This window comes from Colobus angolensis, unplaced genomic scaffold (genome assembly GCF_000951035.1).
Source record: "Colobus angolensis palliatus isolate OR3802 unplaced genomic scaffold, Cang.pa_1.0 Scaffold72, whole genome shotgun sequence".
NCBI classification, from domain to species: domain Eukaryota; kingdom Metazoa; phylum Chordata; class Mammalia; order Primates; family Cercopithecidae; genus Colobus; species Colobus angolensis.
In genome coordinates, this window is record NW_012120932.1 from 2,941,956 (window position 1) to 2,967,291 (window position 25,336).

At 41.0% G+C, this 25,336-nt stretch overlaps 1 protein-coding gene across 4 annotated transcripts in view; it reads left to right on the forward strand.

The window, feature by feature from the left end:
- The window catches only part of PTPDC1 (protein tyrosine phosphatase domain containing 1), an 85,306-nt gene that overhangs the window by 53,785 nt on the left and 6,185 nt on the right, over window positions 1-25,336 (forward strand). The window contains exons 1-7 of one of the 4 annotated variants that reach the window (XM_011927472.1): window positions 11,925-12,269; window positions 12,749-12,920; window positions 15,265-15,345; window positions 15,578-15,696; window positions 16,662-16,799; window positions 18,979-20,237; window positions 23,222-23,407. In XM_011927472.1, coding sequence (XP_011782862.1) covers window positions 12,026-12,269; window positions 12,749-12,920; window positions 15,265-15,345; window positions 15,578-15,696; window positions 16,662-16,799; window positions 18,979-20,237; window positions 23,222-23,407 — 2,199 coding nt within the window. In that variant the 5' untranslated portion in view covers window positions 11,925-12,025. Of the gene's footprint in view, window positions 1-11,924; window positions 12,270-12,748; window positions 12,921-15,264; window positions 15,346-15,577; window positions 15,697-16,661; window positions 16,800-18,978; window positions 20,238-23,221; window positions 23,408-25,336 lie in introns of those variants that run through there. The other 3 variants (XM_011927473.1, XM_011927474.1, XM_011927475.1) reach the window with 3 other exon arrangements.

A 25,336-nucleotide genomic window follows, 5' to 3' on the forward strand; every position in this document is an offset into this window, starting at 1 on the left:
ATGCATTGCTGGATTTTATTTGCTCATATTTTGTTGAGGATTTTTTTCCTAAGTTCAGGATTGATGTTGGACTATAGTTTTCTCTTTTTGTACTCTTTATCTGCTTTTGGTATCAGGGTAATGTTAGCCTCATAAAAGGAGGTGGGAAATGTTCCTTCCTCTTCTGTTTTCTGGAAGGCATTGTGGAAAATTGGTGCCCATTCTTCTCTAAATGTTTGGTAGCATTCTCCAGTGAGGTCATTTAAGCCAGGAGATTTCTTTTGGGGAACTTTTTGTTTGTTAATTCAATTTATTTAATTTTTATAGAACTGTTCAGGTTGTCTCATTCATCTTGGTTGAGTCTTGGTAGTTGGCAGTGTTCAAGGAGTTGATCCATTTCTTCTAAGTTGTCAGATTTATATCAATGATTTCTAATTTGTTTGTATTAGTTCCTTGTTATCTTTTATCTGGATAAAAGATGCCAGATCTGCAGTGATAGCTCCTGTTTCATTCCTGAAATGAGTGATTTGTGTCTTTTTTAAATTTTTGTCAGTCTTGCCAGATCTGTAGTAATAGCTGTGTTTCATTCCTGATATGGGTGATTTGTGTCTGTTTAAAATTTTTGTCAGTCTTGCTAGAGGTTTATCAATTTTTTTTTTTTCACAGAGCCAGCTTGTTATATCACTGATTTTCACTGTTGTTTTCCTGTTTTTAATCTTACTGATTTATGTTCTTATTTTCATCTGTCCAATGCTTGTTTTGTGTGTGTTTTGCTCTCATTTTTCTAGTTTACTTAGGTCGAAATCTGGATTACTGATTTGAGACCTTTCCTCTCCTCTAACATAAGCATTAAGTGATGGAAATGTCTTACAAATCTCTGCTTTACCAGCGTCTTATATATACTTTGATATATTTTCATTTTGATTCAGTTCTGTGTGTTTTGTAATTTCCTTCGAGACTTCCTATTTGACTTATGATTTATTTATAAGTTTGACGTTTAATTTCCAAGTCTTTGGAGTTTTTCCTGTTTTCTTTGTGTTATCGATTTCTAGTTTGATTTCATTGTGGGCAGAGAACATTCTCTGTATGATTCCAGTTATTCTAGGAATCAGTGCCAAGACACATTATAATTAAAGTCCTTATTGGAAATTTTCAGCATATCATTTATCTCCATTTTAATGTCTGTTGATTGTTTCTTCTAATTCAAGTTGTGATTTTCCTAATTATCGGTATGACAAGTGATTTTCAGCTGTATTCTGTACATTTTAGGTCCTTTTTTTTCTTGCTTGTCAGGCAGTCTTCCTGTTGAAGCATTGCTCAGGAGCCAGGTGAGTGTATATGCCCAGCTCCCTGTTCAGCCTTACTGACACCACCCCAACAAAAGTTGGGTGATTAGAAACACTGCCTCAGTCCATATGACGAGGTGGATTTCACCTCTCTCACCAGTTCTCTTTGACATCTTTGTAGTGAAAGCGGGGCATTGCCTTGCACTGTCATTTTACCTTTGAGTCGGGGGGATAAGATCAGCAACATGAGAAAAAACAAATCTGGACCCCACTGCCACCTAGGAAGAAGTAGAAGCAACTCACGCTGCTTTGTTTCTGCGAGGTGTGACTGAAGCTCTTTCCTGGCTGGGCCCTGTGGTCCTCAGGGGAGGACAAGGTGGGAAGTGTAATGCCAACCCTCCCACCTCCCACCACCTCTTTCCTCCTCATACCAGGTGGAGTTGGGGGTTCAGCTCCCCACTGGACCCCACTGACACCAGGGGATTGGGAAATGGGAATGTTGACTATCCTGCTTCACACCCCATCATTCTGCTTCATTGATGGCAAATGAGTGAGGAGGCTCCACTCCCCTTGAAGCTCCCCTGTTGCTTGGGGCAGTGGCGGCAGGTACATGAATACCAACTAGCCTTTCCTCCCACTGCACTGTTCAGTCTTGTTGACACCAATTGAATGTGGAGGTTTGTCTCCCTACTGGGCCTCGCCAAGATTAAAGTTTGGGGGAAAGTAGAGGGTTTACAGGCCCCCACTTGCACAGCTTTGTTCAGTATCCTTGATGATGGATGAGAACGAAGGTTCAAGTCCCCACTGGGTCCCACTGACGTAGAGGCAGGCGGTGAGCCTGGTGTTGACTAATCCCACTTCAAACCACCCTGTTAAGACTGGTTGCTGCTGCGTGAGGCGCAGCTCACAGATAGACCCCAATGACACCAGCTTGGCAGGGGAACTGAAGCACTGCCCATTTCTACCTGATGGGGGGAAATCATCTTTCTCCTCAGGTCACCACCGCCACCCAGCAGGGGAATCAGAGTGCCACCTCCTTTTTCCAGTTGGGGTATGGAAAATTAGCTCCCTGATCAGCCCCAAAACCACCCCGTGGGGGAATCAGAGCACCACATGGTCCTTCTAGACACAGTAGAAGATGAGATCCATGTTTATCCCTCTGACACCACCTGATGGGAGAAGTAGATTGATTCCACTTCTGCAGAGCAGGAGTGTTTGATGGATGATCAGCTCCCTCTCCATCCTCTCTGAAACTGGGGGTTGGAAGACGATATGGCGTTTTTAACTGGAGTAGCATGGGTATTGCCAAAAATATATTCAGTTGTTAGGTCACATTTTCCACAGACCTTTGGCAAAGGGGGACAGGCTTTTCTTATAGCTTATTCTGAGTTGAAAGCTTCTGCAGCACCCTGTTGGGCATATACGGGAGGCAATAAAGAATCCCAGGTAGCTCACAGCCATGTTGTTCCTCAAGTCCTAAGATCCTTAGACAGTCTCTCCCTCTCAGAGTCTTCCTATGTTTATCTGTTCTATTGTGTCCAGAGTTTCTAAGTCGTAAGGATGAGGAATGGGGCAACTCTTCCTGGACAGAACCAGAAGTCTGCCTAGTAGCTTTTTGCTTTATTGAGGAAAGGAGAGCAGGGAGGAGGGAGAAAGGGAGAATTTCGTTTAACTTCTTTGAGGTGTCATTATCAATAATTCACCCATTTAAAGTACCAATCCAGTGTTTTGTGAACATTCAAAGAGCTATGTAACCAGCACCATAGTCAGTTTTGGAATATCATCTTTGGATATCATCCCAAAAAGAAACCTTGTGCTTTTTTGTTTTGTTTTGTTTTGTGGTTTTTGTGTGTGTGTGTTTTTTTTTTTTTTGGACGGAATTTCGCTCTTGTTGCCCAGGCTGCAGTGCAGTGGCACAATCTTGGCTCACTGCAACCTCCGCCTCCCAGGTTCAAGCAGTTCTTCTGCCTCAGGCTCTCAAGTAGCTGGGATTACAGGCTCATGCTACCGCACACAGCTAATTTTGTATTTTTAGTAGAGACAGGGTTTCACCATGTTGATCAGGTTGGCTGGTCTCGAACTCCCGATCTCAGGTGATCCACCTGCCTCAGCCTCCCAAAGGGCTGGGATTATAGGCGTGAGCCACTACACCCAGCCACTTTGTACTCTTTAGCAAGCACCGGCTGCCATTTGTGCTTTCCCTCCTCCCTAGCCCCAGGAGCCATCAGACTACTTTCTGTCTCTATAGATTTCATTTTTTCTGGGCATTTCGTATAAATGGAACCATATAAATATGTGGTCTTTTGTGATTGGCTTTTTTCACTTAGCATAATGTTTTCAAGGTTCATCCATGTTGTAGCATGTGTCAGTGCTGCTTCCTTTTTATGGCTGAATAATTGTTCATTGTGTAGATATACCACATTCCATTTATCCATTCTCCTGGAGGGCATTTGGACTCTTTTCACTTTTTGGCTATTATGAGTAATAATAAAACCTGAGTTTTTATGTGGATATGTATTTTCATTTTTCTTGGGTATTTACCTAGGAGGAAAGAGCTGGGTCATTTGGTAACTCTGTTTAATCATTTGAGGAACTGCCAGATCCTTTTCCAAAGTGTTTGCTTCATTTTATATATCCACCAGCAGTAGATAAGGGCTCTCATTTTTTTTTTACATCCTCATTGATACTTGTTATTATCAGACATTTGATTGTAGCCATCCTAGTAGGTATGAAGTGGTATTTCATTGTAATTTTAATATGCATTTCCCTAATGACTAGTGATGTTGAGCATCTTTTCAAGTATTTATTGAAACTTTTTACGTCTTTTCTGGAGAAATGCCCACTCAAAGTATTTGCCCTTTTTAAATTATTGAGATATAAGTCACATACCATAAAATTGACCCTTTTAAAGTAGTCATTGGTTCTTAGTACATACTTAAGGTTGTGCAGTCATCAACACTATTTAAATCCAGAATATTTTCATCAGACCAAAAAGAAATGTTCTACCAATTAGCACTTCTGAATATAGAGGAATAAGCAACTCCTGCTACATTCTCATAACACGTTTCTGACACCAGATGTGTGGGATTTTTTCCACATACCAAACAAGCAATAAATTATGCAGGGGACTCCAGATGGGTGTCCTCCAATGTAATTCCGACATTATCTACCTAGAGATAGCACCAGATCCCACAGGTTGAGGGCTCAGTCTTATAAGATTGCCTCCTACTTCTGATGCCTGTCACAAGCCCCAGTTTGTTTAACCTGTCCTTCTGACTGACTGGCTATAAACTGGGGTTCCCACACCCCTCTCTTTGGATTTCATTAATTTGCTATAGTGGCTCACAGTACTCTAGGAAACAATTTTTTCAATTTTACCAATTTATTATGAAGGCTGTTACCAAGGATGGAGATGAAGAGATACATAAGGGTGAGGTATGGTGGAAAAGGCACAGAGCATCCATGCTGACCCCAAGTGTGCCACCCTCTGGCAACCTCCATGTTTTCAGCTCTTTGAACACTGACCTTCTGGGCTTTTATTAAGGCTTCATCACATGGCATGATTGACTAAACCACTGGCCATTGTTGATCAAGTTAACCTTCAACCCTCTCCCCTCCCCAGAAGCTGGATTTGGTGCTGAAAGTCCCAACACCGTAATCCTACCTTGGTCTTTCCAATGGCCAGCCCCCATCCTGAAGCTGCATAGGGACTGACAGCTACTAGTCAACTTATTAACATATAAAAAGATATCACCTTGGAGATTCCAAGGTTTTCAGGAATTGTATGCCAAGAAACAGGGACCAAGACCAAACGTGTGTTTCACAATATCCCAACAGTCAGTTCCCATTCCACTTTCACCCTAGTCCCCCTGGCAAACACTATATCTACTTTCTGTCCCTGTCAATTTGCCTCCTTGGGACATTTCATTTAAATACATACTGTCGTAATTTGCCGGTGTCCTTTCTTTCACATGGATTCACATTAGTCTTGGATAACTTGCTTTTAATCTGAAGAACCTCCTTTATATTTCTTATAAGCTGAGTCTGCTAGCAACAAATTCTCTGCTTTTTGTTTACCTGGGAATTCCTTTATTTCCTCTTCATTTTTGACAGATAATCTTGCTGCGTGTAAGATTCTTGATTGACAGTTTAATATTTAGCACTTTGAATATGTCATTCCTCTACTTTCTGGTCTCCATGGTTTCTGATGAGAAGTAAACTATTAATCTTTTTGAGGTTTCTTTGTACACAAGGAATCATTTTTCTATTTGAGCATTTTTACTGTGATGTGTTTTAACATGGATCTATTTGTGTATATCCTACTTAGAGTTTGTTGAACTTCTTGGATGTGTGGATTAATGTTTTTCATCAGATTTGGGAAGCTTTGAGCCATTATTTCTAAAAGTTTTTTCCACTCCTCTCTAAACTCTCTTTCTGTTCACTTATGAGGTGTATGTTGGTTCACTTCGTGGTATTCCACATTTCTGTGAGGCTCTGCTCATTTTTTATTTTCTGTGTTTCTCAGAGTGCATAATTTCTATCAGTCTATCTTCAGGTTGTCTCATTCTTCCTTCTGCCACTTCAAATCTTCTGTTGAGCTCCCCAAGTGAATTTTTCATTGTTTTTGTACTTTTTAACTTCTGAATTTCCATTTGCTTCCTTTTTATAATTCCCATCTCTTTATTGGTGTTCTCTGTCTGATGAAACAGTGTCATCATAGCTTCTTTCACTTGTTTAAACATGGGTTCCTTTAGGACTTTAAGCATATTTGTAACAGCTGCTTTGAAGGCTTTGGTATATCTGATGCCTGGCCCTCCGCCGGAGAGTGTCTATTGACTGTGCTTTTCTCTGTGTGTGGGTCATACTTTTTTCTTTCTTTCCATGTCTCATACTTTTTGTTGGAAACTGGACATTTTAGGTAATATTTTTTAGCACCTCTAGATACTCTTCCCTCCCCGGGCTTGTTTTTGTTGTTATTTGCTTGTCTATTTGGTCAGAGATTTGGCTAGACTATCTTAGTGATGGACTAGTCTTTTTTTCTTCATAGTTTGAAGCCTCTGATGTGACTCCTAAGAGGGCATGGCCTTGGCCAAGCAAACACAGTCACCCTGAGAAGACAATGTTTTTTTTTAGCAGGACACTCTTTCTCTCTTCCACGCATCGCTCTGTTATGCTGTCTCTCTCAGTTGTTAGCACACCAGCTGTTGGGTTCCACTAATTACCTGCTGATCACTCTGTTGTTTTTGACAAAGCCCTGGGTCGTCTGTTGCCCTACCATCTGATTTAATTAAGTTTGGGTGGTGGCCGTTTTTGAGGTCAGTCTTGAGGTTTGCTTATACTCCATGAGAGGGCTTAGTTGTCTCTTTCCTTGGTTCTCTCTGGCAAGCTTGTGTGACTACAGTTCAGCTTATTGCTCTCATGAAGCCATGAGGCTACTCATTAATAACTGCTTAACCAAAGCCTCCATTGTTTTTGAAAGCATCCTAGGCTTGAGCTTCCCCATGCTGTGTTTCAGGTAAAGATAGTTTTGTAGGGGGAAAGCTTCAGAATTCTCTGTTTTTAAGGCCTGCTTCTCCTTCTGGATGAAGTCTACTAGCCATGTCTCTGGAGCTTGAGGCAGGGACAACAGCCCACTTCTCTGAGTGATCCCCCTGTTTTGCAAGGTGAGCAGGAATAATAGCTTCTGGTCTTCTTGGCTTGCCTAAGTGTGGAATCTTTGACCTACAGATGGGGTGGAGCAGGGGCACTTGGGAGAAGCCAACCAGGGTGAGGAGGAAATCCATATGGGAGGGCAGACCAGCAGTGATGAAGCCTGCGCCAGATAACACCTGTGTGGGAGAGTGACCTGGCCCGGGGTGTTAGAACGTTCCCAGGCATCAGAACATGGGTCAGGTTGGGAGGGCTCCGTGTGGCAGGGTGACCCTACATGGAATATTGGAACATAGGCAGAGTGAGAAGAGCATCTACCCAGGTGGGTGGCAGCAGCAGCTTGGCATATGTGTTAAAGTCCAGATGGGACGAGAGAGGCATCACATGGAGGAGGGAGCAGAGGCAGTGACGGGTTCTCTAATTCTTCCTTCTGCCACTTCAGATCTTCTGTTGAGCTCCCCAAGTGAATTTTTCATTGTTTTTGTACTTTTTAACTTCTGAATTTCCATTTGCTTCACTTAGGTAAATATATTAAAGATTGTGGTAGGCCAGGTGCGGTGGCTCAAGCCTGTAATCCCAGCACTTTGGGAGGCCGAGACGGGCGGATCACGAGGTCAGGAGATCGAGACCATCCTGGCTAACGTGGTGAAACCCCATCTCTACTAAAAAATACAAAAAACTAGCCGGGCGAGGTGGCGGGCACCTGTAGTCCCAGCTAATTGGGAGGCTGAGGCAGGAGAATGGCGGGAACCCGGGAGGCGGAGCTTGCAGTGAGCTGAGATCCGGCCACTGCACCCCAGCCTGGGTGACAGAGCGAGACTCTGTCTCAAAAAAAAAAAGAAAAAAAAGATTATGGTACCCAGGCTTCTCACAGAGTTATAATTATAGGTACAGTTATGGAAAGGGTGGAAATTAGAGGCACTCTGTGGTGTTGGTTTGGAATTGGTAGTATCAGGGTAAACTCTTGGTTTTTCCATATGTGTATCTGCCTACATACGGAAGTAAATAGAGATGTAAAGTGTGGTGATGTGTGTGCTTGTGCATAATGTCCATATGCTTTAGCTCTGTCCAGTGAGAGGGCTGGCAGCAGTAACACTCTAATGGCAATGGGCATGCCTAACACACAGACATCAGTTTCTAGATATCATTCTTTACTAATAAATGCAAGGGCTTCTGAGTCTAATCACGAAGAAACAGCTTGCCCAGATTGAGAGAGATTACTACAAAGTAACTGGCCTATACTCTTCAAAAGCGTCAAGGTCATCGAAGTCGAGGAAAGACTGAGGAACTTGTTCTAGTATGAGATAGGTGAAAGAAACAGGACAACTACATACAACATGTCCTTTTACTGTAAGGAACATTTTTGGAGTAATCAGTGAAGCTGAGGTCTGAGCAACAGAGGGCAGGTAGTAGTAATATCTCAACCATAATTTTCTGATTTGGGGTAATTTTCAAGAATATCTTTGTGGGAACTGTACACTAAATTATTTGGCGTAATAGAGCAGTATTTCTACAAGTTATTCTAAAAAATTCAAGGAAAAGTATTCTTTTTTTTTTTTTTTTTTTTTGAGACAGTCTCGCTCTGTTGCCCAGACTAGAATGCAGTGGTGCAATCTCAGCTCACTGCAACCTCTGCCTTCCGGGTGCAAGCAATTCTCCTGCCTCAGCCTCCCAAGTAGCTGGAACTACCGACACACACCACCACACCTAGCTCATTTTTGTATTTTTAGTAGAGACTGGGTTTCACCATGTTGGCCAGATGGGTCTCTAACTCCTGACCTCAGGTGATCTGCCCTCCTCAGCCTCCCAAAGTGCTGGGTTACAGGCATGAGCCACCATGCCCAGCCAAGGAAAAATATTATTTGTGCTCTTTTGTACCTTTTCTGTAAGTTTGGCATTGATTCAAAGTAAAAAAATAAAATATTCTAAAAAATGTATGGGCCAGGCATGGTGGCAGGCACCTGTCTTACTGACTACCAAAGAGGCTGAGGCAGGAGGATTGTTTGAGCCCAGGAATTCAAGGCTGCAGTGAGCTATGATCACATCACTGCTCTCTAGCCTGTGTGACAGAGCAAGGTGCTGTCTTAAAAAATTTTTTTTATTAAAACTGAAGTGTTCAATTGTGTTGTATGCTGCTGCACAGCCAAGTAGAAGCTCTCAAGAGTCCACCTTGAGATAGAGATAGATGATCAGAGACCATAGCAAGAGCAGTTTGATTTGAGAGTGGAGGAGGCAGAGGCCAGAGCTGAGTAGGCTGAGGATGAGACCTGTGACACGTGGAGATGGCAGGTGTCGTCACCTTGGTTTGGAGGTTTAGCTATGAAGGGGAGAGAAGAAGGGCCCGCAGAAGAAGGGAAATTACAGTGAAAGATCTGGAAACAATTACATATACCTGGGAATATTTGAAACACAGAAATAGGGAAAGTCTTGGATAAGTTCTATCTTCGGATATTTGAAAAGTTCTGTCTTTGGATATTTGAAAATCTTGCAAGACAAAGAGATGCTTTATTCTTTATTTTTAGTGGGAAGAACCAGAACCAAGGTTTATAGAATGGATTTTAACTCAGCACTAGAGAACATTTGAAGCCCAGCGTGGTGGCAGGCATCTGTAGTCCGAGCTACTCAAGAGACTGAGGCAGGAGGAGCCCCTGAGCCCAAAAGTTTAAGTCCAGCCTAGACAACAAAGTGAGATCCCCATCTCTAAAGACGGAAAGAAAGAAAACATTTGAGCTGTCTAACAGTGGAATAGTCAGTTCCTTTGTGCAAAGTGAGCCTCTTGTCACAAAAAGTGGAGAGCACGAGACTGGAAATTCAGCTGTACAGCAAATTCCTGGAAGTGACTCCTCCGTGGACTTAAGAATGCGGATAGGTGGGCCTCCCACACCCATCAGGCACCCACTGCATTCTCAGCCTATTGTTCTATGACTTTAGGAAGTAATGAGCCCTTTCTGAAATCTTGAGTATAGAAGGAAATTACCAGTTCTTGGTGTTCTAGATCTCACTTTTCAGTGTTTTACCTGCCCACTTGTAGAAATTAAGGAAGAAAAGACTCAGTACTCACTGGTACATTTTACTGGGTTTCTTTGTTGTGTTTATTGTGACTGACTTCATATTTGTCATGATCAGTATCTCATTTGGTTCCTTAAATATTATTCTAAGTTTGGTTCTCGTGTCCAGAGGTGGGTACATTTCTCTTCATCTGCCACATCAATGCAAGGTATATTCACAACACCTCATTGTTGGGAACACGGAGCAAGCATGCAGAAAGGACTGCTTTCACCTTGCAGAATCCTGTTTGCATTAGGCTTGACTTCCTTAGACATTGACACAGGGTCACTGACTGTACAGTAACTGGGGTCAGCTCAGTCATTTTGTGTTTGCTTGAGGTCAACCCAGGTCTCAAGATTTCACCACAGAGATTATTCTTGAGGTGATCTATAAACCATCCCTTCCTTAGCTTGGTCTAAATAAGTCCTACCCCTACCCCTTATCTAATGAAATTAGTGTTCATTTTTAATGTAGTTGAAAGCAGTTACTTTTGACTTTTCTCTGTAGATGTCCTCAGATACTGGTTCTCCAGGCCATGGACTTGTCTCTGCAAAGCTCACCACTCTTGTCTCTCAAGAGCTAAGTTAACATTCTGGAGTGCCACATACTCAGAAGCACAGACTCGCCCAGAAATATTCTTAGACTCCCTCTTACTCAGATAACAATTACACAACTCCTTAGTTTGAGCATTTAGGGCCTCCTGCCGATAAGTTCATGTTCCTGTCATGCAGAGCTCTTGCAACTGCTGTTTCTGTGTTGCCCTTAGGGTCCTGAGGGCCTTGCCTAGAATAATCCTCATGTAATTCCTCCGACAGGAAAGCTGTGCTTTCTTCCATGGCTGTATTCTAAATAACAAAGGCATAATACTACACATAGAGTAGGAATTTGAACACCAAACTGGAATTCTGTGTCACTGTCTTATTTGACAAAAGTGCACATTATTGGGGAGATGGGGGCGGCATTTTAAAAGGAGCTTGGTGTAGCATTAGTAATCGTTAAAAGAAAAGAAAATAGCCTTATCTGTGGCAGTACAGTAGCTTGTTTCTGTGCACACACATCTGAAATACCATTTGTGTAGAGAGAGAGTGAGCAAGCGAGGGCGCAGCGTGACATTAACAAGGGAGGAGGCGGACAATGAGTACATTAGCGGTTGTTGCACTTTCTGTTTTCTTTATATCCTTTATCTTCAAGTTGCAACCTCCCCCTCATCTAGTTCCTTTTAAAATGTGATACTTAGTGAGTTTTCTTTATATGCCTCTGCCAAGACATTATTGAAGCTTCTTTTTTCCTTCACTGCAACAAAAGGCAGAGAATGATGTTTTGAGTTTTTGAGAAGCATGGCTACTATAACTGTCCAACAGAGGCATAACTAAGAATTGGGTTTTCATATTCTGAAAATGAACACTTGAAGTTAAATGTCTTCTGATGATATATCATCTCTAAAAATATATTTTTTAATCCAAGTATTTCTTTAATAGTTTTACCAAGAAAAAATAAAAGTGGTTTTGGTTATGAAAAACTGGATGATATTTTGATAATGTTGTAAGGTATCCAGCATATTCCACTTTATTACAATTAACTTTTTTCTATACTATTCAAACGAGGAGTAGAAAGGTAATTTTTTTCAAAATATCCAGAGACAGGTTGTGAAAGGAATAACAGAATTTAAGCCTTTTAACATGTATTTAAACGACAGTTTTTGCATCATGAAGACAGTTTTCTAAATTCACTACAATATTTTGGGGAGTAATTCTTTGAGTGGTTAGATATTTTAAGTGCATTTGAGAAACAAAATTTAGTAATCAATATATTTAAAATTTATATTATTCTTCCCTATATTTGAACAATTTGTCCAAAATGCAGTCTGTTCATACTGGATTTTGCCTGTTCAGATCTAAGTGGGAATCAGTAGTTTCTTTGTTCGTCGCCATGGAAACCAGTCAGCCAATCGGAATGGCTCTTAGATCATACAGAACGATGCAATGCTCCCTGCTCTCAGTGAAAGTTCCTTACTGAGTAAGTGGGGCTGACTTCCCTGCCTCTGGTTCTTGCCTCCCAGTGCCATGCAGGTGCAGGATGCAACCAGGCGGCCCTCAGCCGTGCACTTCCTCAGCTCCTTTCTCCAGGGCCGCCGGCACTCCACCTCAGACCCAGTACTGCGGCTGCAGCAGGCCCGGCGGGGCTCTGGCTTGGGCTCCGGCTCTGCCACGAAGCTTCTGTCCTCGTCCTCTCTCCAGGTGATGGTGGCTGTTTCCTCAGTCAGCCATGCAGAGGGAAACCCAACTTTCCCCGAAAGAAAAAGTAAAGGTCTCTTTCTTCTTATAGATTGCCATACCTTTGTATGTAAGTTTGAGGAATGGGAATCGGCTGTGTTGTGCTTATACCTTTTTAAATATTGGAAGTTTATTCTATATTATACTTTTTGCTGTCTGTTATGCTAAGTATTTTAGTGAATATATAAGAGGATATAAAATGATCAAATGTTTTGTTTTTTTTATTAAAAATATAGGTTTGAACAAAACTCATTCTCTTGTAAAACATCTGCTTTTACAGTTTCTTCCTCCTAATTGCCGGTATGTGTGGAGATTATTATATGTGAAAGCTGTTTTACATTAAGAGATATATGTCACTTTGACGGGGAAACAGTTTTGTTTTCTTGACAAGATGAAGGCGATTTTGCACTGGCTTGTCATCTGCCGTCCTGAGATAAAATGGAAGCTGTTTCCCATGTTACAATTTCATTTGGAGAGTGGAATTTTGAATTTTCCTTTCCTTACATGTTCTAGGAAATTTAGAACGTCCAACACCAAAGTACACAAAAGTAGGAGAGCGTTTACGGCATGTCATTCCTGGACACATGGCGTGTTCCATGGCGTGTGGTGGTAGAGCTTGCAAGTATGAGAATCCAGCCCGCTGGAGTGAGCAGGAGCAAGCCATTAAGGGGGTTTACTCATCCTGGTGAGTGATCCTGTTGGTCTTTCATAGCTCTGTTGGATACAGGAAAGAGGCTCTGTGTGAGCCAGGAGCCCTGAAGTGTGGGAGGAGCAGTATGGGACTTTGAAGTCAGGACCTCACTTTGCCAGTCAGGTCTGGCTTTGCCCTAGCTTTGTGTTCTTGGCCTATTGACCCTCAGTTTCTTTATCTGTAAGGTGGAAATAATAAAACCAAAACCATAGGGATTTTTTTAAGTAAGTGAAATGATATATATAAAGTGTATTAAGAAATGGATAATTAGATAGCACTTAAATTTCAGAAATGTTTAGAAATCATAAAACTGTTCAGCTATAAATTTGAGAAGATTATGAGATACATGTGGAATTTTTCAGTTTCATGCAAGTAAGCTTTAGCTTTTATGTTATTCCTATATTCTATATGAAAAGTCACATTTTCATACAAATACCCTTCAGTCTACCCTAATAAAAGTGGTACAAGTTGTCAGCTCGGTAGAAAACAGAAGATATTTGCTTTTTTTATGGTGTGTAAGTGCAATTAATATTGTTCTTTAATCATACTGCTTTTTAATAAACAGTAAACTAGTCAAATACACCTTTTTGATGTAACATCTGAAAAATTCTGATAAATCACATTTGAAGCATACTTAGAGGAATTCACTGTTAATTCTAATAGTGAATCATTTTATACATCAAGAACCCATTTTTAAATTACATGTTTGTGAACTGGCTTATCCAGCTTACAACCTGTACTTTTTCATATTGGATTTGCTCAGTACTTCTGTAGTGATATAGTCTGGGGTCCACTGTCATTATTGTTCGCCACAGGTCATGTTCTGGTCCATCACTATCATACTAATAGTATGAAGAAGAAAACATTCATAGTCCGACAAGAAAATTTCTAATAATGTAGCTTAGGTCATTTGTGTATTTTTGCTTTACTGCTGACTAAATCCTGCGAGTCTTTTTCACCTGGGTCCCATGTTAAACCACATGCCTTCTTTCAGAGGGAAAGGTGTCATTTTGGATCCTGTCCTGCCAGTCTGTGTTATTCCCCTGAGATTCATATGACCCACAACTTCCAACAGACTTACCTTATATATCTCATCAGGCCACTAATGAGAAATTTGAACAGAACAGAGTGAAGCCAGAGCCCAGAGGCCTGACAAGAGTAATAGTCATTTATTGGGCATCTGCCCACTCATTCATTCAGTAAATATCCATTTGGCTGTAGGCCAGTCAGTGTGCTAGATGCTTTCATACTAATATCTTTTATCGTCGTAAAACTCTTGTGAGCTGTTAATGCCATTTTATCGATGAAAGAATTGAGTTCCAGAGAGACCAAGTAATTTGCCACCAAGCTAGAAAGTAGAAAAGCCAGCATTTGAAACCAAGCCCAACTGACTCTGGAACCCATATTTGTCACCAGATTACAGTAACTCAGTATTTATTCATAACTGCATGTCAGGATTTGTGCCAAAGGCTTTACATCCAGATTATATTGAATTCTCACACCAACCCTGTAAGACAGGCATTATTATCCCCATTTAACACCTTAGGTAACTAAGATTCTGATACTTGAATAACTAAAAATATCTCCCAGTTGTCCCTCCTCTTATAAGTCACTACCCATTGAGAACAATCCAGACTGTTACCTTCGCCACCAGCTGGGTTTTCTCCATCATGTCCACTAGAATCTCTTGAGAGTCCTTGAAAATACTTTGCTGGAATCCACAAATAATTTATGTCCTGGAATTTTTTCCAGGGATTTAAGAAGCTGGAGTTTCTTAGAGCTCTAATCAGCCAAAATTGAAGCCAGATTTGTATAAGAATATTCTTACACGGGTACACCAAAATCTCAGAATTCACAACTAAAGAACTCATCTATGTAACCTGAAATCATCTGTACCCCAAAAACTATCAAAAATTTAAAAATTAACCTAAAGAGAAAAAAGCAAAGTATCTAACAATGCCTTTACTACACTACCTTTTGTACATAAAAAAGCAGAGAAATAAGAATAAATATTCATATTTGCTTGTATTTGCAAAAAGAAACACTAAAATGATAACCATGAAGTTAATACAAATGACTACATATGGGGAACAAACTGAATGGAGTGGATGAAAACAGGTAAGAGCAAACATTTTAGTACATACTTTTGTGTATTTTGATTTTATTGAACCATGAAACTGTATTACCTGTTCAAATAAAATTTATACACAAAAAAAGAATATTCTAACAGAGTTGTTGAAATCATAGAAAAAAATCATCGCTCAGGGCTGGAACATCTCTCTGGGCTGGAACTTCCTAGGTTTCAGCACATCTCACCAGTCCCTCCACCCATTTGCAGGGTCACTGATAATATACTGGCCATGGCCCGCCCATCCTCTGAGCTCCTGGAGAAGTACCACATCATTGATCAGTTCCTCAGGTAAATGCTGTATTGTTCATACACGAGTGAGGAAATTCATGTGTTTGTTCTTTCATTGCCTTTGTTTTCAAGTGAAAAAGTGCTTTCATTTTAACAATAGGCAGTGAAAGGTGTATTTCAAATGAGAAATTAAGATTTTGAGAGTAATTAATAATGTTGATTAATGCCAAAAAAGGTTATTTTTTTAAAAATGCTAGTTCCCAACATGACTGACTGCCCTTTTTCCTTTAAGCCATGGCATAAAAACAATAATCAACCTCCAGCGCCCTGGTGAGCATGCTAGCTGTGGGAACCCTCTGGAACAAGAAAGTGGCTTCACATACCTTCCTGAGGCTTTCATGGAGGCTGGCAGTAAGTTCCTCCCACCCTCCTCTCATGAATTATCAAGGGCAGCACTCAGAGACTTTTCTCTGCTGGGTTCTTAAATTTAAAAGGTGATGGAAATAAATACCTCCTGCATAGTAGTAAGGATCAGAAAAAGATGAGCTACCCTTCTCTTTGGTATTGCTGTTGAAAGCATAGGATTTCTTTGTTCCTGTAAGAGGGATGTTGGGAGGAGACCCTGTAGTAATAATGAGTAACATTTAGTTAATGCCAGCCACTATTATCTCATTTAACCCTTAAAGCAGTTGTGTGACAAAGTTGTTGTTATTTCTATTTTACACATGAAGCCACATGGGGCTTAGAGAATTACCTACTTGCCTAAGATCACACAGCTTAGAAATGGTAGTCAGGTTTGGAACCTGGACATGCTCCAGGTTTACTGCTGTCCAGCCCTGCTCCCAAAATGATGCCCAGGAATTCTACTTCTAACAATTTCAAAGCCACCTCAATCACAGGAGCTTTGGGATGAAATACACTCAACATGTGTCCTTCAAACCAGGCCGGAAAGGATAAACACTCTTGGAACTTGTTTTTAAGACGCTTATTTACACTGGATAGAAAACCTATATATACTGTCTTAAGCTATTTATCAGTCATTAAGACACATTTCCCTGCTTAAACAAGAGTGTATACTTTCCTTCCATAGCTGAGTAACTATAGCATGAATCACTGACTTTATTAATTTGCAATTCTACTTCACCATAATTCTTTCTGGCTGAGTTTCTGCAGGAAATGTCTTCAGTAATATAAAATATGCTTTGTGAGTAAATGTTAACAGTAAAGTTACTGGGAATGTAAAATCCCTCTTATTTTATGCAGTGTATGCACTGAGATCTATATGCCTCAGTGTAGATCTGTGTACTTTTCATTAGTGTATGTACTTTCGTTAATTTCCTGTATGTTGATTTCCCTTTCCTTTTCTTTTCTCTTAGTTTATTTCTACAATTTCGGATGGAAGGATTATGGTGTAGCATCTCTTACTACTATCCTAGATATGGTGAAGGTGATGACATTTGCCTTACAGGAAGGAAAAGTAGCTATCCATTGTCATGCAGGGCTTGGTCGAACAGGTAAGTCCTAAGAGGTGGTTTATTGCCTTGTAGGCATATTTAAACATAAAAGGAATAAGATTTCCTAATTTGAGGACAGATGTTTCTCAGAATCCTATCAAAGCTTTGGAGTCAGGTGGAAGAAGGGAATAAGTTCTGGTGTTCTGTACCACTGTAGGGTGTCTATAGTTAAAAATCATATATAGTTTCAAATAGCTAGAAGGAGGATTATTGAATGTTCCCAGCACAAATAGATGATAAATGTTGGGGATTATGCATGTACTAAATACACCGATCTGATCGCTATACATCTTATGTATTAAAACATCACTATATACCCCATAGATATGTATAATTATTATGTCAACTTTAAAAATTAAATCAAAAATAATTTTAAGGTATTTGAAATACCGTAAACAGGTAGTTACAATGACCATATGTATGTCATTTTAAAGTCTTTAGCAACAATGTGAGTTGGAGAGACTGCAATTTGAGAGAAGTAATTTGCTACATTTAGTAGGTGCCAGGGCCAAGCTTTAAATCCGTGGTTGTCTGACTCCAGAGTTCATGTGCTTTCCATTTTTGAAGGTATAAGGATTTTGTTTGTGAAGAAGAGTCTATCTGTGCCTAGGCTTCTATTAAAAAGTCAGTAATTTTACTTAAAACATTCAGCTCAATTTCATTACAGTGCTGATATTAGGGCAAAAATAAAGGCCGTAGGGCTGAAATTTTCATCGTCATCTGATCCAACCACATGCAGCTCGACTCTGTCCACAGCATACCTGTGCTCCTGCCAGGGGCTCTGCCGCATACCTGGAAGCGTGCTCAGGGGAGGAGACTCAGCTCTGCTTGGGATTGGTAGCTCTTAGGATCAAGCCAAAATCTCACTGTTTCTAGACATTGACATGATAGCTCTGCAGACATTTTACATTTATACTAAGATCTTCTGTGTCCTAGTGAGAAAGATAGGTTGTTCCCGACTGTGAACTGGAGAGCATGCCGTTTTCAGAGGTTCTGATTTTTTTTTTTTTTTTGAGACGGAGTCTCGCTCTGTCACCCGGGCTGGAGTGCAGTGGCCGGATCTCAGCTCACTGCAGGCTCCGCCTCCCGGGTTCACGCCATTCTCCTGCCTCAGCCTCCCGAGTAGCTGGGACTACAGGCGCCCGCCACCTTGCCCGGCTAGTTTTTTGTATTTTTTAGTAGAGACGGGGTTTCACCGTGTTAGCCAGGATGGTCTCGATCTCCTGACCTCGTGATCCGCCTGTCTCGGCCTCCCAAAGTGCTGGGATTACAGGCTTGAGCCACCGCGCCCGGCCCTGATTTTCATATGTAACAAGATGTTCACAAACTTGGGGATCACACAGGTGTATTTGATTTGCCTTTTACTTTAATATTGACTGTTACATTTGAATTAATTTATTATTACCTTTTCGCTAGTAATTATTACCTTTTAACTAGTAATAATCTTACTAGTTATTCCTTTTAATTAGATGTTAATAAGAGTACATAATGTTTATACCATTAAGGCTGGCTTCCTTAAGATTGCTTAATTTTCCATAATTGCTTATGGAAAAATAGACTTATATCATGGTCTGAAGAAAAACACATATTAATACAGGCACAAATCTGGAAAAAGAATTGCCAGGAGGAAAAGTAGACTGTGAATATGAATAATCCCCAAAGAAGAAACTGCCATGGTAGGGAGAGTGCCAAGCTGGGATGTGCCAGCAGTTGATGGCAAAGATGGCAGGGTGGGAGGTTCCAAGCACAAAGTGTATGGATTGACTGGATGGAAATTCTCAAGAACTGTTCAGAGTGGAAAATAGAAACAGGATTTGCTTTCTTCTGTTGGAGTTGAGTAGAACAAGGATAGATGAGCCAGATGATCAATTTCCCTTCCCTCCTGCACACTTACTCACCTGCATTGTGCCTGTGCTGGCACAGCTCTGGGCCACTGAGATGACTCAGTCATGGGGAGGGGGTGCCACGTAGACATTTAATAAAGTTCTGTGCAGTAAGGAATAAGCAATAATAACACCTCTACAAAAAGTCACAAAGTTATCATCATAATTGTCCTTAAAATGTGCCTCTATGTATTTGATTTGTTAATACATATTCAAATTGTAAATCATTAAAGAGTGATAAATAAAATAAAAATGTAAACTTTTCTCATACCAGTCTTCTCTTCTTCACTGTTTAGGTGTCTTAATAGCCTGTTACTTAGTTTTTGCAACAAGAATGACTGCTGACCAAGCAATTATATTTGTGCGGGCAAAGCGACCTAATTCCATACAAACCAGAGGACAGCTCCTCTGTGTAAGGGAATTTACTCAGTTTCTAACTCCTCTCCGCAATATATTCTCTTGCTGTGATCCCAAAGCACATGCTGTCACCTTAGCTCAATATCTAATTCGCCAGCGTCATCTGCTTCATGGTTATGAGGCACGACTTCTGAAACATGTGCCAAAAATTATCCACCTAGTTTGCAAATTGCTTCTGGACTTAGCGGAAAACAGGCCAGTGATGATGAAGGACATGTCCAAAGGACCTGGTCTCTCTGCTGAAATAGAAAAGACCATGTCTGAGATGGTCACCATGCAGCTGGATAAAGAGTTACTGAGGAATGACAGTGATGTGTCCAACCCGTCTAACCCTACTGCAGTGGCAGCAGATTTTGACAATCAAGGCATGATTTTCTCCAATGAGCGAGAGTTTGACCCGCTTTGGAAAAGGCGGAATGTTGAGTGCCTTCAACCCCTTTCTCATCTGAAAAGGCGGCTCAGCTACAGTGACTCAGATTTAAAGAGGGCCGAGAACCTCCTGGAGGAAGGGGAGCCTCCACAGACAGTGCCTGTCCAGGTCTTGGTTGGCCACAACCCCAGGCAGCAGAAGCCCATAGGCCATTGTTACATCCCACAGTCTCCAGAACCAGATTTACATAAGGAAGCCTTGGTTCGCAGCACACTTTCTTTCTGGAGTCAGTCTAAGTTTGGAGGGCTGGAAGGGCTCAAAGATAATGGCTCACCAATTTTCCATGGACGGATCATTCCAAAGGAAGCACAGCAGAGTAGAGCTTTCTCTGCAGATGGTTCAGGCCCACACAGCCCTGGGGAGCCAGTTTCACCCAACTTTGCGAATGTCCATAAGGATCCAAACCCTACTCACCAGCAAGTGTCTCACTGTCAGTGTAAATCTCATGGTGTTGGGAGCCTTGGGTCTGTCAGGCAGAGCAGCAGGACACCCCAAAGACCTCTGGACTGTGGCTCCAGTCCGAAAGCACAGTTCTTGGTTGAACATGAAACCCAGGACAGTAACGATCTGGCTGAAGCAGCTTCACACCCTACATTACAGTCTGAATTGAGTGCTGAGGCAAGAAGAATACTGGCGGCCAAAGCCCTAGCAAATTTACATGAATCTGTAGAAAAGGAGGAACTAAAAAGGAAGGTAGAAATGTGGCAGGTATTATTAGTACTTTATTTAATTATAGATATGTTGGAAGTATGTCAGGGCAAAAGTGTAATACATTTTCCCAAACTTTATTATAGAAATGTGAAGATACGTTTGCATAATACTTAACTTTCAAACTTCAGGTTTCTCATCTCTGATGCAAACCTGATGTTTTAGAAAAAACACAGGGTGTTTGTGTGGTTTCATTTAAATCTGCATATGCAAGAAAGCACTTGGTGCGATGCTTGACCCACACAAGGCATTGATATTAGTAGCTTGTTTCTTTCTTCCTGGGTCTACGGGGGTAACTGGCCCACAGCAGACAGCATTCGAAACTGATTTGAAGCATCTTTAACCTGAGATCTGGCAGAGGGAACCATACGTTGAGAACCACGGACCTACAGACATAAATAAAATGGTTATTTTCCAAAGGTCATCAACACTAGTGCTGAGCAAGGTCGGAAAAGTGAGGCTGTCTCCTTGGCATCCCCTCCTTGAGACTCGCCAATCCTGCTCTAATAGGGCAACTATGGGAAATCAGGAGAGCAAGTGGGTGGAACCACAGATTCGTACGTGCCGTTCACTTTAGCTGAGATGAGGTCTTTGGGGTCCATTTCTTAGCTTTTACTTCAATTAGAATGTAAATTTTTAACCCTTTTTTGTGTTGTGCTTTTACTACGATACAGTCATAAGTCAGCCATACTTTCTTTGCCCTGAATGAGCAAGCACCTGTTCTCGAGAAAAGATAGGCCTTATAAACCTAGCTATCAGAAACAGCTAAACTACCCCAAAAGGAGGCTGACTTGGACTGTCGTGAATCACGAAAATCTTGACTTTTGAGACCATAACCTACTGTGAATTATTTTAATAGCTCGCTTTCATAGTCTGCCATTGATTAAACAAGGCATATAAAATTTCTGAGTGCCAGTATCTCTTCAGGTGCAGAGGCATGAAAATGAAGTTTGGAGCTTCACACTAACTTACAACTATATGATGGGAGGAGAGAACTTTTGATAAAAATTTTATTCTTCAGAATTGTGTTTTGCCTATCCAATAGTTAAATGTATTGCTTTCTTCCAAAATAACTTGTTTTCTTTATTTTCTGCTCCAAACTGAAAAAGTCTTTCATTCAGTCAGCAAATGTTTCCTGGGCATTACTGTGTGTTAAGAGTTAGCAAGCAAGAGAGTCTTCTATTTTAGATGAAAATCTCGCACCCTCACTCCTGGGTCAGCCCCAGTGGCTGTGCGAGCTCTGCCTGTGGTGATGAAGCGTTCAGGACTTGGTTTGGGCCAGACTGTACGTCAAGTATATGAAAGCATTTTCTGGAGGTGAAATGCTTTTAATCAGGATAGGTTTGTGTTTTTTTCCTTTCTAGATTTTATTTTAGGACTTTTAGTCATCAAAAAATCAGCTGAATTCTGGAAAAGAATAAAATGAACATTATTTGAATAGTATAATGGTACCCATGCCTGTACTAGACCATTTCACATGTATTATTTCATGTGATTTTTCACAGTTATCACAGGATATATCTGTGAGGCAGATGGTACTATTTCTACAGTCTTTGTTAATCTTATGAATTCACTGTCACAGATGAGGATGCTAAAGGTCACGAAGGTTAGAGGGTAAGTGACTTGCTCAGGGTCACATGGCATGCATGTGACAGAGTCAGGGTACAGCTCATGTGTTTAATACTTTCTATTACCCCAGGATTCTTGGCTAACCTTTCCTGAGGAAAGCCTCAGGAAACATCATGATAAGATACTCATTTTACTAAGAGGGTTTTTGAGTAGTGTCAGTTCTGCCCAGTTTGTCTGCTTCATAAGATTGAATCAAGAGCTACTTTGTTTTATACATGATCTGTGGGATAGGAAGGACTGTGAATAACAAAGTATTGGCGTATTGGTAAGATAATAAAAACAAACGCAGTCAGAGGGCCCTTGTGGCGTAACAGAAACAGCACAGACTCTGGAGTAAGACAGAGCTGGGTATGGACACCCCCTTTGCCGTTTTCTAGCTTTTGGCTCGTAGGCGAGTTATTTCATCTTTCTTGAGCCCCATTGCATTTACCAGTGAGGAAGCTCCCTGCTGGGTGCCATTTGAGAGTTAGAGATAAGATATGCATGACAGTTTCAGTCCCACTGTGTGCATGTAGTAAATATTGGATAGGTGAATGAATGAGTGAATGGTAGCAATTATTACACTTACTTCTATTGTAAAAAATGTATTTGACTCACTAAAACATAAATCTGAACCCTATCAGAAATTCATTAAAATCCTTATCTCACTTTTCCTTTGCTCTCTGTGAGGTAAAGTTTTAAAATCTCATGCTTACATTTTCTCTAAGCAATTGGAGTATTAGAAAAACTTTCCAGTGGTTTTCCCTATGTCAGATTTCAGGCTTATTGTTAAATCCTACATAGGATTCTAAAAAGATATTTCAAAGAAGTACATATGCCCTATTTACCAACTTTCAAGCACCTTCATTTTATTTTTGCAGACTTCGAAGCTCAGTCAAAGCTTTTCCTTTTCCTTAGACCCCAGGTTAATGTATAAATGTTCCCTTATTTCTACTTTTTTGTCTACCATCTACTTTATTGCAAAAAATAGTTCTGTTTTGTTCACCAGAAGCCTGAAAAGGAAGGCTCTTCTGAACTGTTTCTGTGGTTTCTGAGTAAAGTAAAGAACTTGGATTAACTAAGCCCTTTCTCTGTGCTATAAGCTTTAATCGGCCTTATCTCAGTCAGTCAGCCCAACAACTTGAGGCAAGAGATGAGTTTCATAGAGAGAAACTGAGGCTTACAGAATTCAGTGTCTTAGTCGAGTGTCCAGCCTGGAAGTGGAGAGGCTGGGAGGGGTCCCAGTTCTACACCCTAGAGCCTGAGTCTTTCACTCTCGTGGGCAGTGCGAGAATCATGCAGTGTCAACTGGTGCACCTCTCTCTCCTCTCCTTGTCTCTGTCTCTGTTTGTCTGTCTCTTTCTCTTCCTTTTTAGAAAGAGCTTAATTCCCGAGATGGAGCTTGGGAAAGAATATGTGGCGAGAGGGACCCTTTCATCCTATGCAGCTTGATGTGGTCTTGGGTGGAGCAACTGAAGGAGCCTGTAATCACCAAAGAGGATGTGGACATGTTGGTTGACAGGCAAGCAGATGCCGCAGAAGCACTGTTTTTATTAGAGAAGGTAAAGTGGCTGTAGGACCAGTTAATGACTGTAACTGAGGCCCGTAGTTTTTCACGCAGAAAAAACAAATCCATTATAAAAAAGGGAATTCATACAGAATCCCAAATCTAAGTCTAATTTAGTAGTTTTTCTAAGAGAAGAGAAGAAACTGATACCCAGTGTAAACGCTTAGAAATTACAAAAATAAAAAATAAAAAGGGGAACTATCCATAGTCCTGGGAGAGGCACTGCAAACATTTTCAGATCTTTTAAACTTATCAATATGTGTATTAACTTGTTAAAAATCATTTTAACATGTAAATTTGTTTCATTTTTTGCTTCAAGTTATAGCTGTTTTCCCGTGAATAACACAAGCTTTTCATAAATACTGACTGTAACAGATATGATGCTGTAACACGAGACTGTGCCATAATTAACCATTTTTTCTTTTCTTTTTTTTTTTTTTTGAGACGGAATCTCACTCTGTGGCCCAGGCTGGAGTGCAGTGGCACGATCTCGGCTCACTGCAAGCTCCACCTCCCAGGTTCCCGCCATTCTCCTGCCTCAGCCTCCCGAGTAGCTGGGACTACAGGCGCCCGCCACCGCGCCTGGCTAATTTTTTGTATTTTTAGTAGAGACAGGGTTTCACCATGTTAGCCAGGATGGTCTCGATCTCCTGACCTCGTGATCCGCCTGCCTCGGCCTCCCAAAGTGCTGGGATTACAGGCGTGAGCCACCGCGCCCAGCCGTACCACTTTTTCCTTGTTGGGGGTTTGTTTCTACTTATTTGCTGTGAGCGTGCGTATGGGAAAAATCATGAAGTAGGTTGGGATATGCACTCATTCGTATTTTTAAAAAGGGGTAGGTGTCACACATTTATACATGTATATGTAATTTGTATGTGTAAAATAGAGATGTTTTCTGTGTTTTATGTATAAAAGATACATGTTTAAAATAGAGAAAATATGTACATATGTATAAAATATAGAAGGAGAAATAAGAAACTGGTAATAGTGATTACCTTTAGGAAAAGATATTAGAATACAATGGATCTAGGAAGCAGGAGAAATTGTATGACGCCTTTTATACAATTTATCATTTTTATCCATACAGTGATACTAAATTTTCAGTTTAAAATAGGCTTTGTTTTTGTTTTTGTTTGTTTTTCTTTTTGAGACAGTTTCGCTCTTGTTGCCCAGGCTGGAGTGCAATGGCGCAATCTCAGCTCACCGCAACCTCTGCCCCCCTGGTTCAAGCGATTCTCCCACCTAGCCTCCCGAATAGCTGGGATTACAGGCATACGCCACCACACCTGGCTAATTTTGTACTTTTAGTAGACAGGATTTCTCCATGTTGGTCAGGCGGGTCTCACACTCCCCACCTCATGTGATCCGCCCACCTTGGCCTCCCAAAGTGCTGAGATTACAGGCGTGAGCCACCGTACCAGGCCTGTTTTTGTTTTAAGAAACAATGTTATCGAATAACCAACCTTGAGTTACCTACTGTGCTGCATGTAAACATCTCCTCAGTTTCTAAATTTCACTAAAAATCTTCTGCTGTTACTACACAGACACACACACACACGGACACATATGGATGGATGCACACACAGACACACAGATACATGAGCTCACACACATGCACAGATACAATACACAATACACAGACATGTGTGTGCCTGCACACACACACAGACACTCACACACCACAGTTACCCAATACACATCTTTTAAGAAATAATTTTTCCTGTATCTGATGTCCTTTTCTTAGGATATTTTCTCAGCAGTTAAATCACAAACATAAAACAGGAGATGATGAGAAGGGAGATTAATGTTTGGTAGGTGACTGGGCCAAGCCCTTCAGGACATAATTTGCATTTTCTCTACTGTTTATCTCAATACCCCTTAGAGGTAGAGGCCAGTTTCACAGACAAGGAAAGCTGAGGTTGCA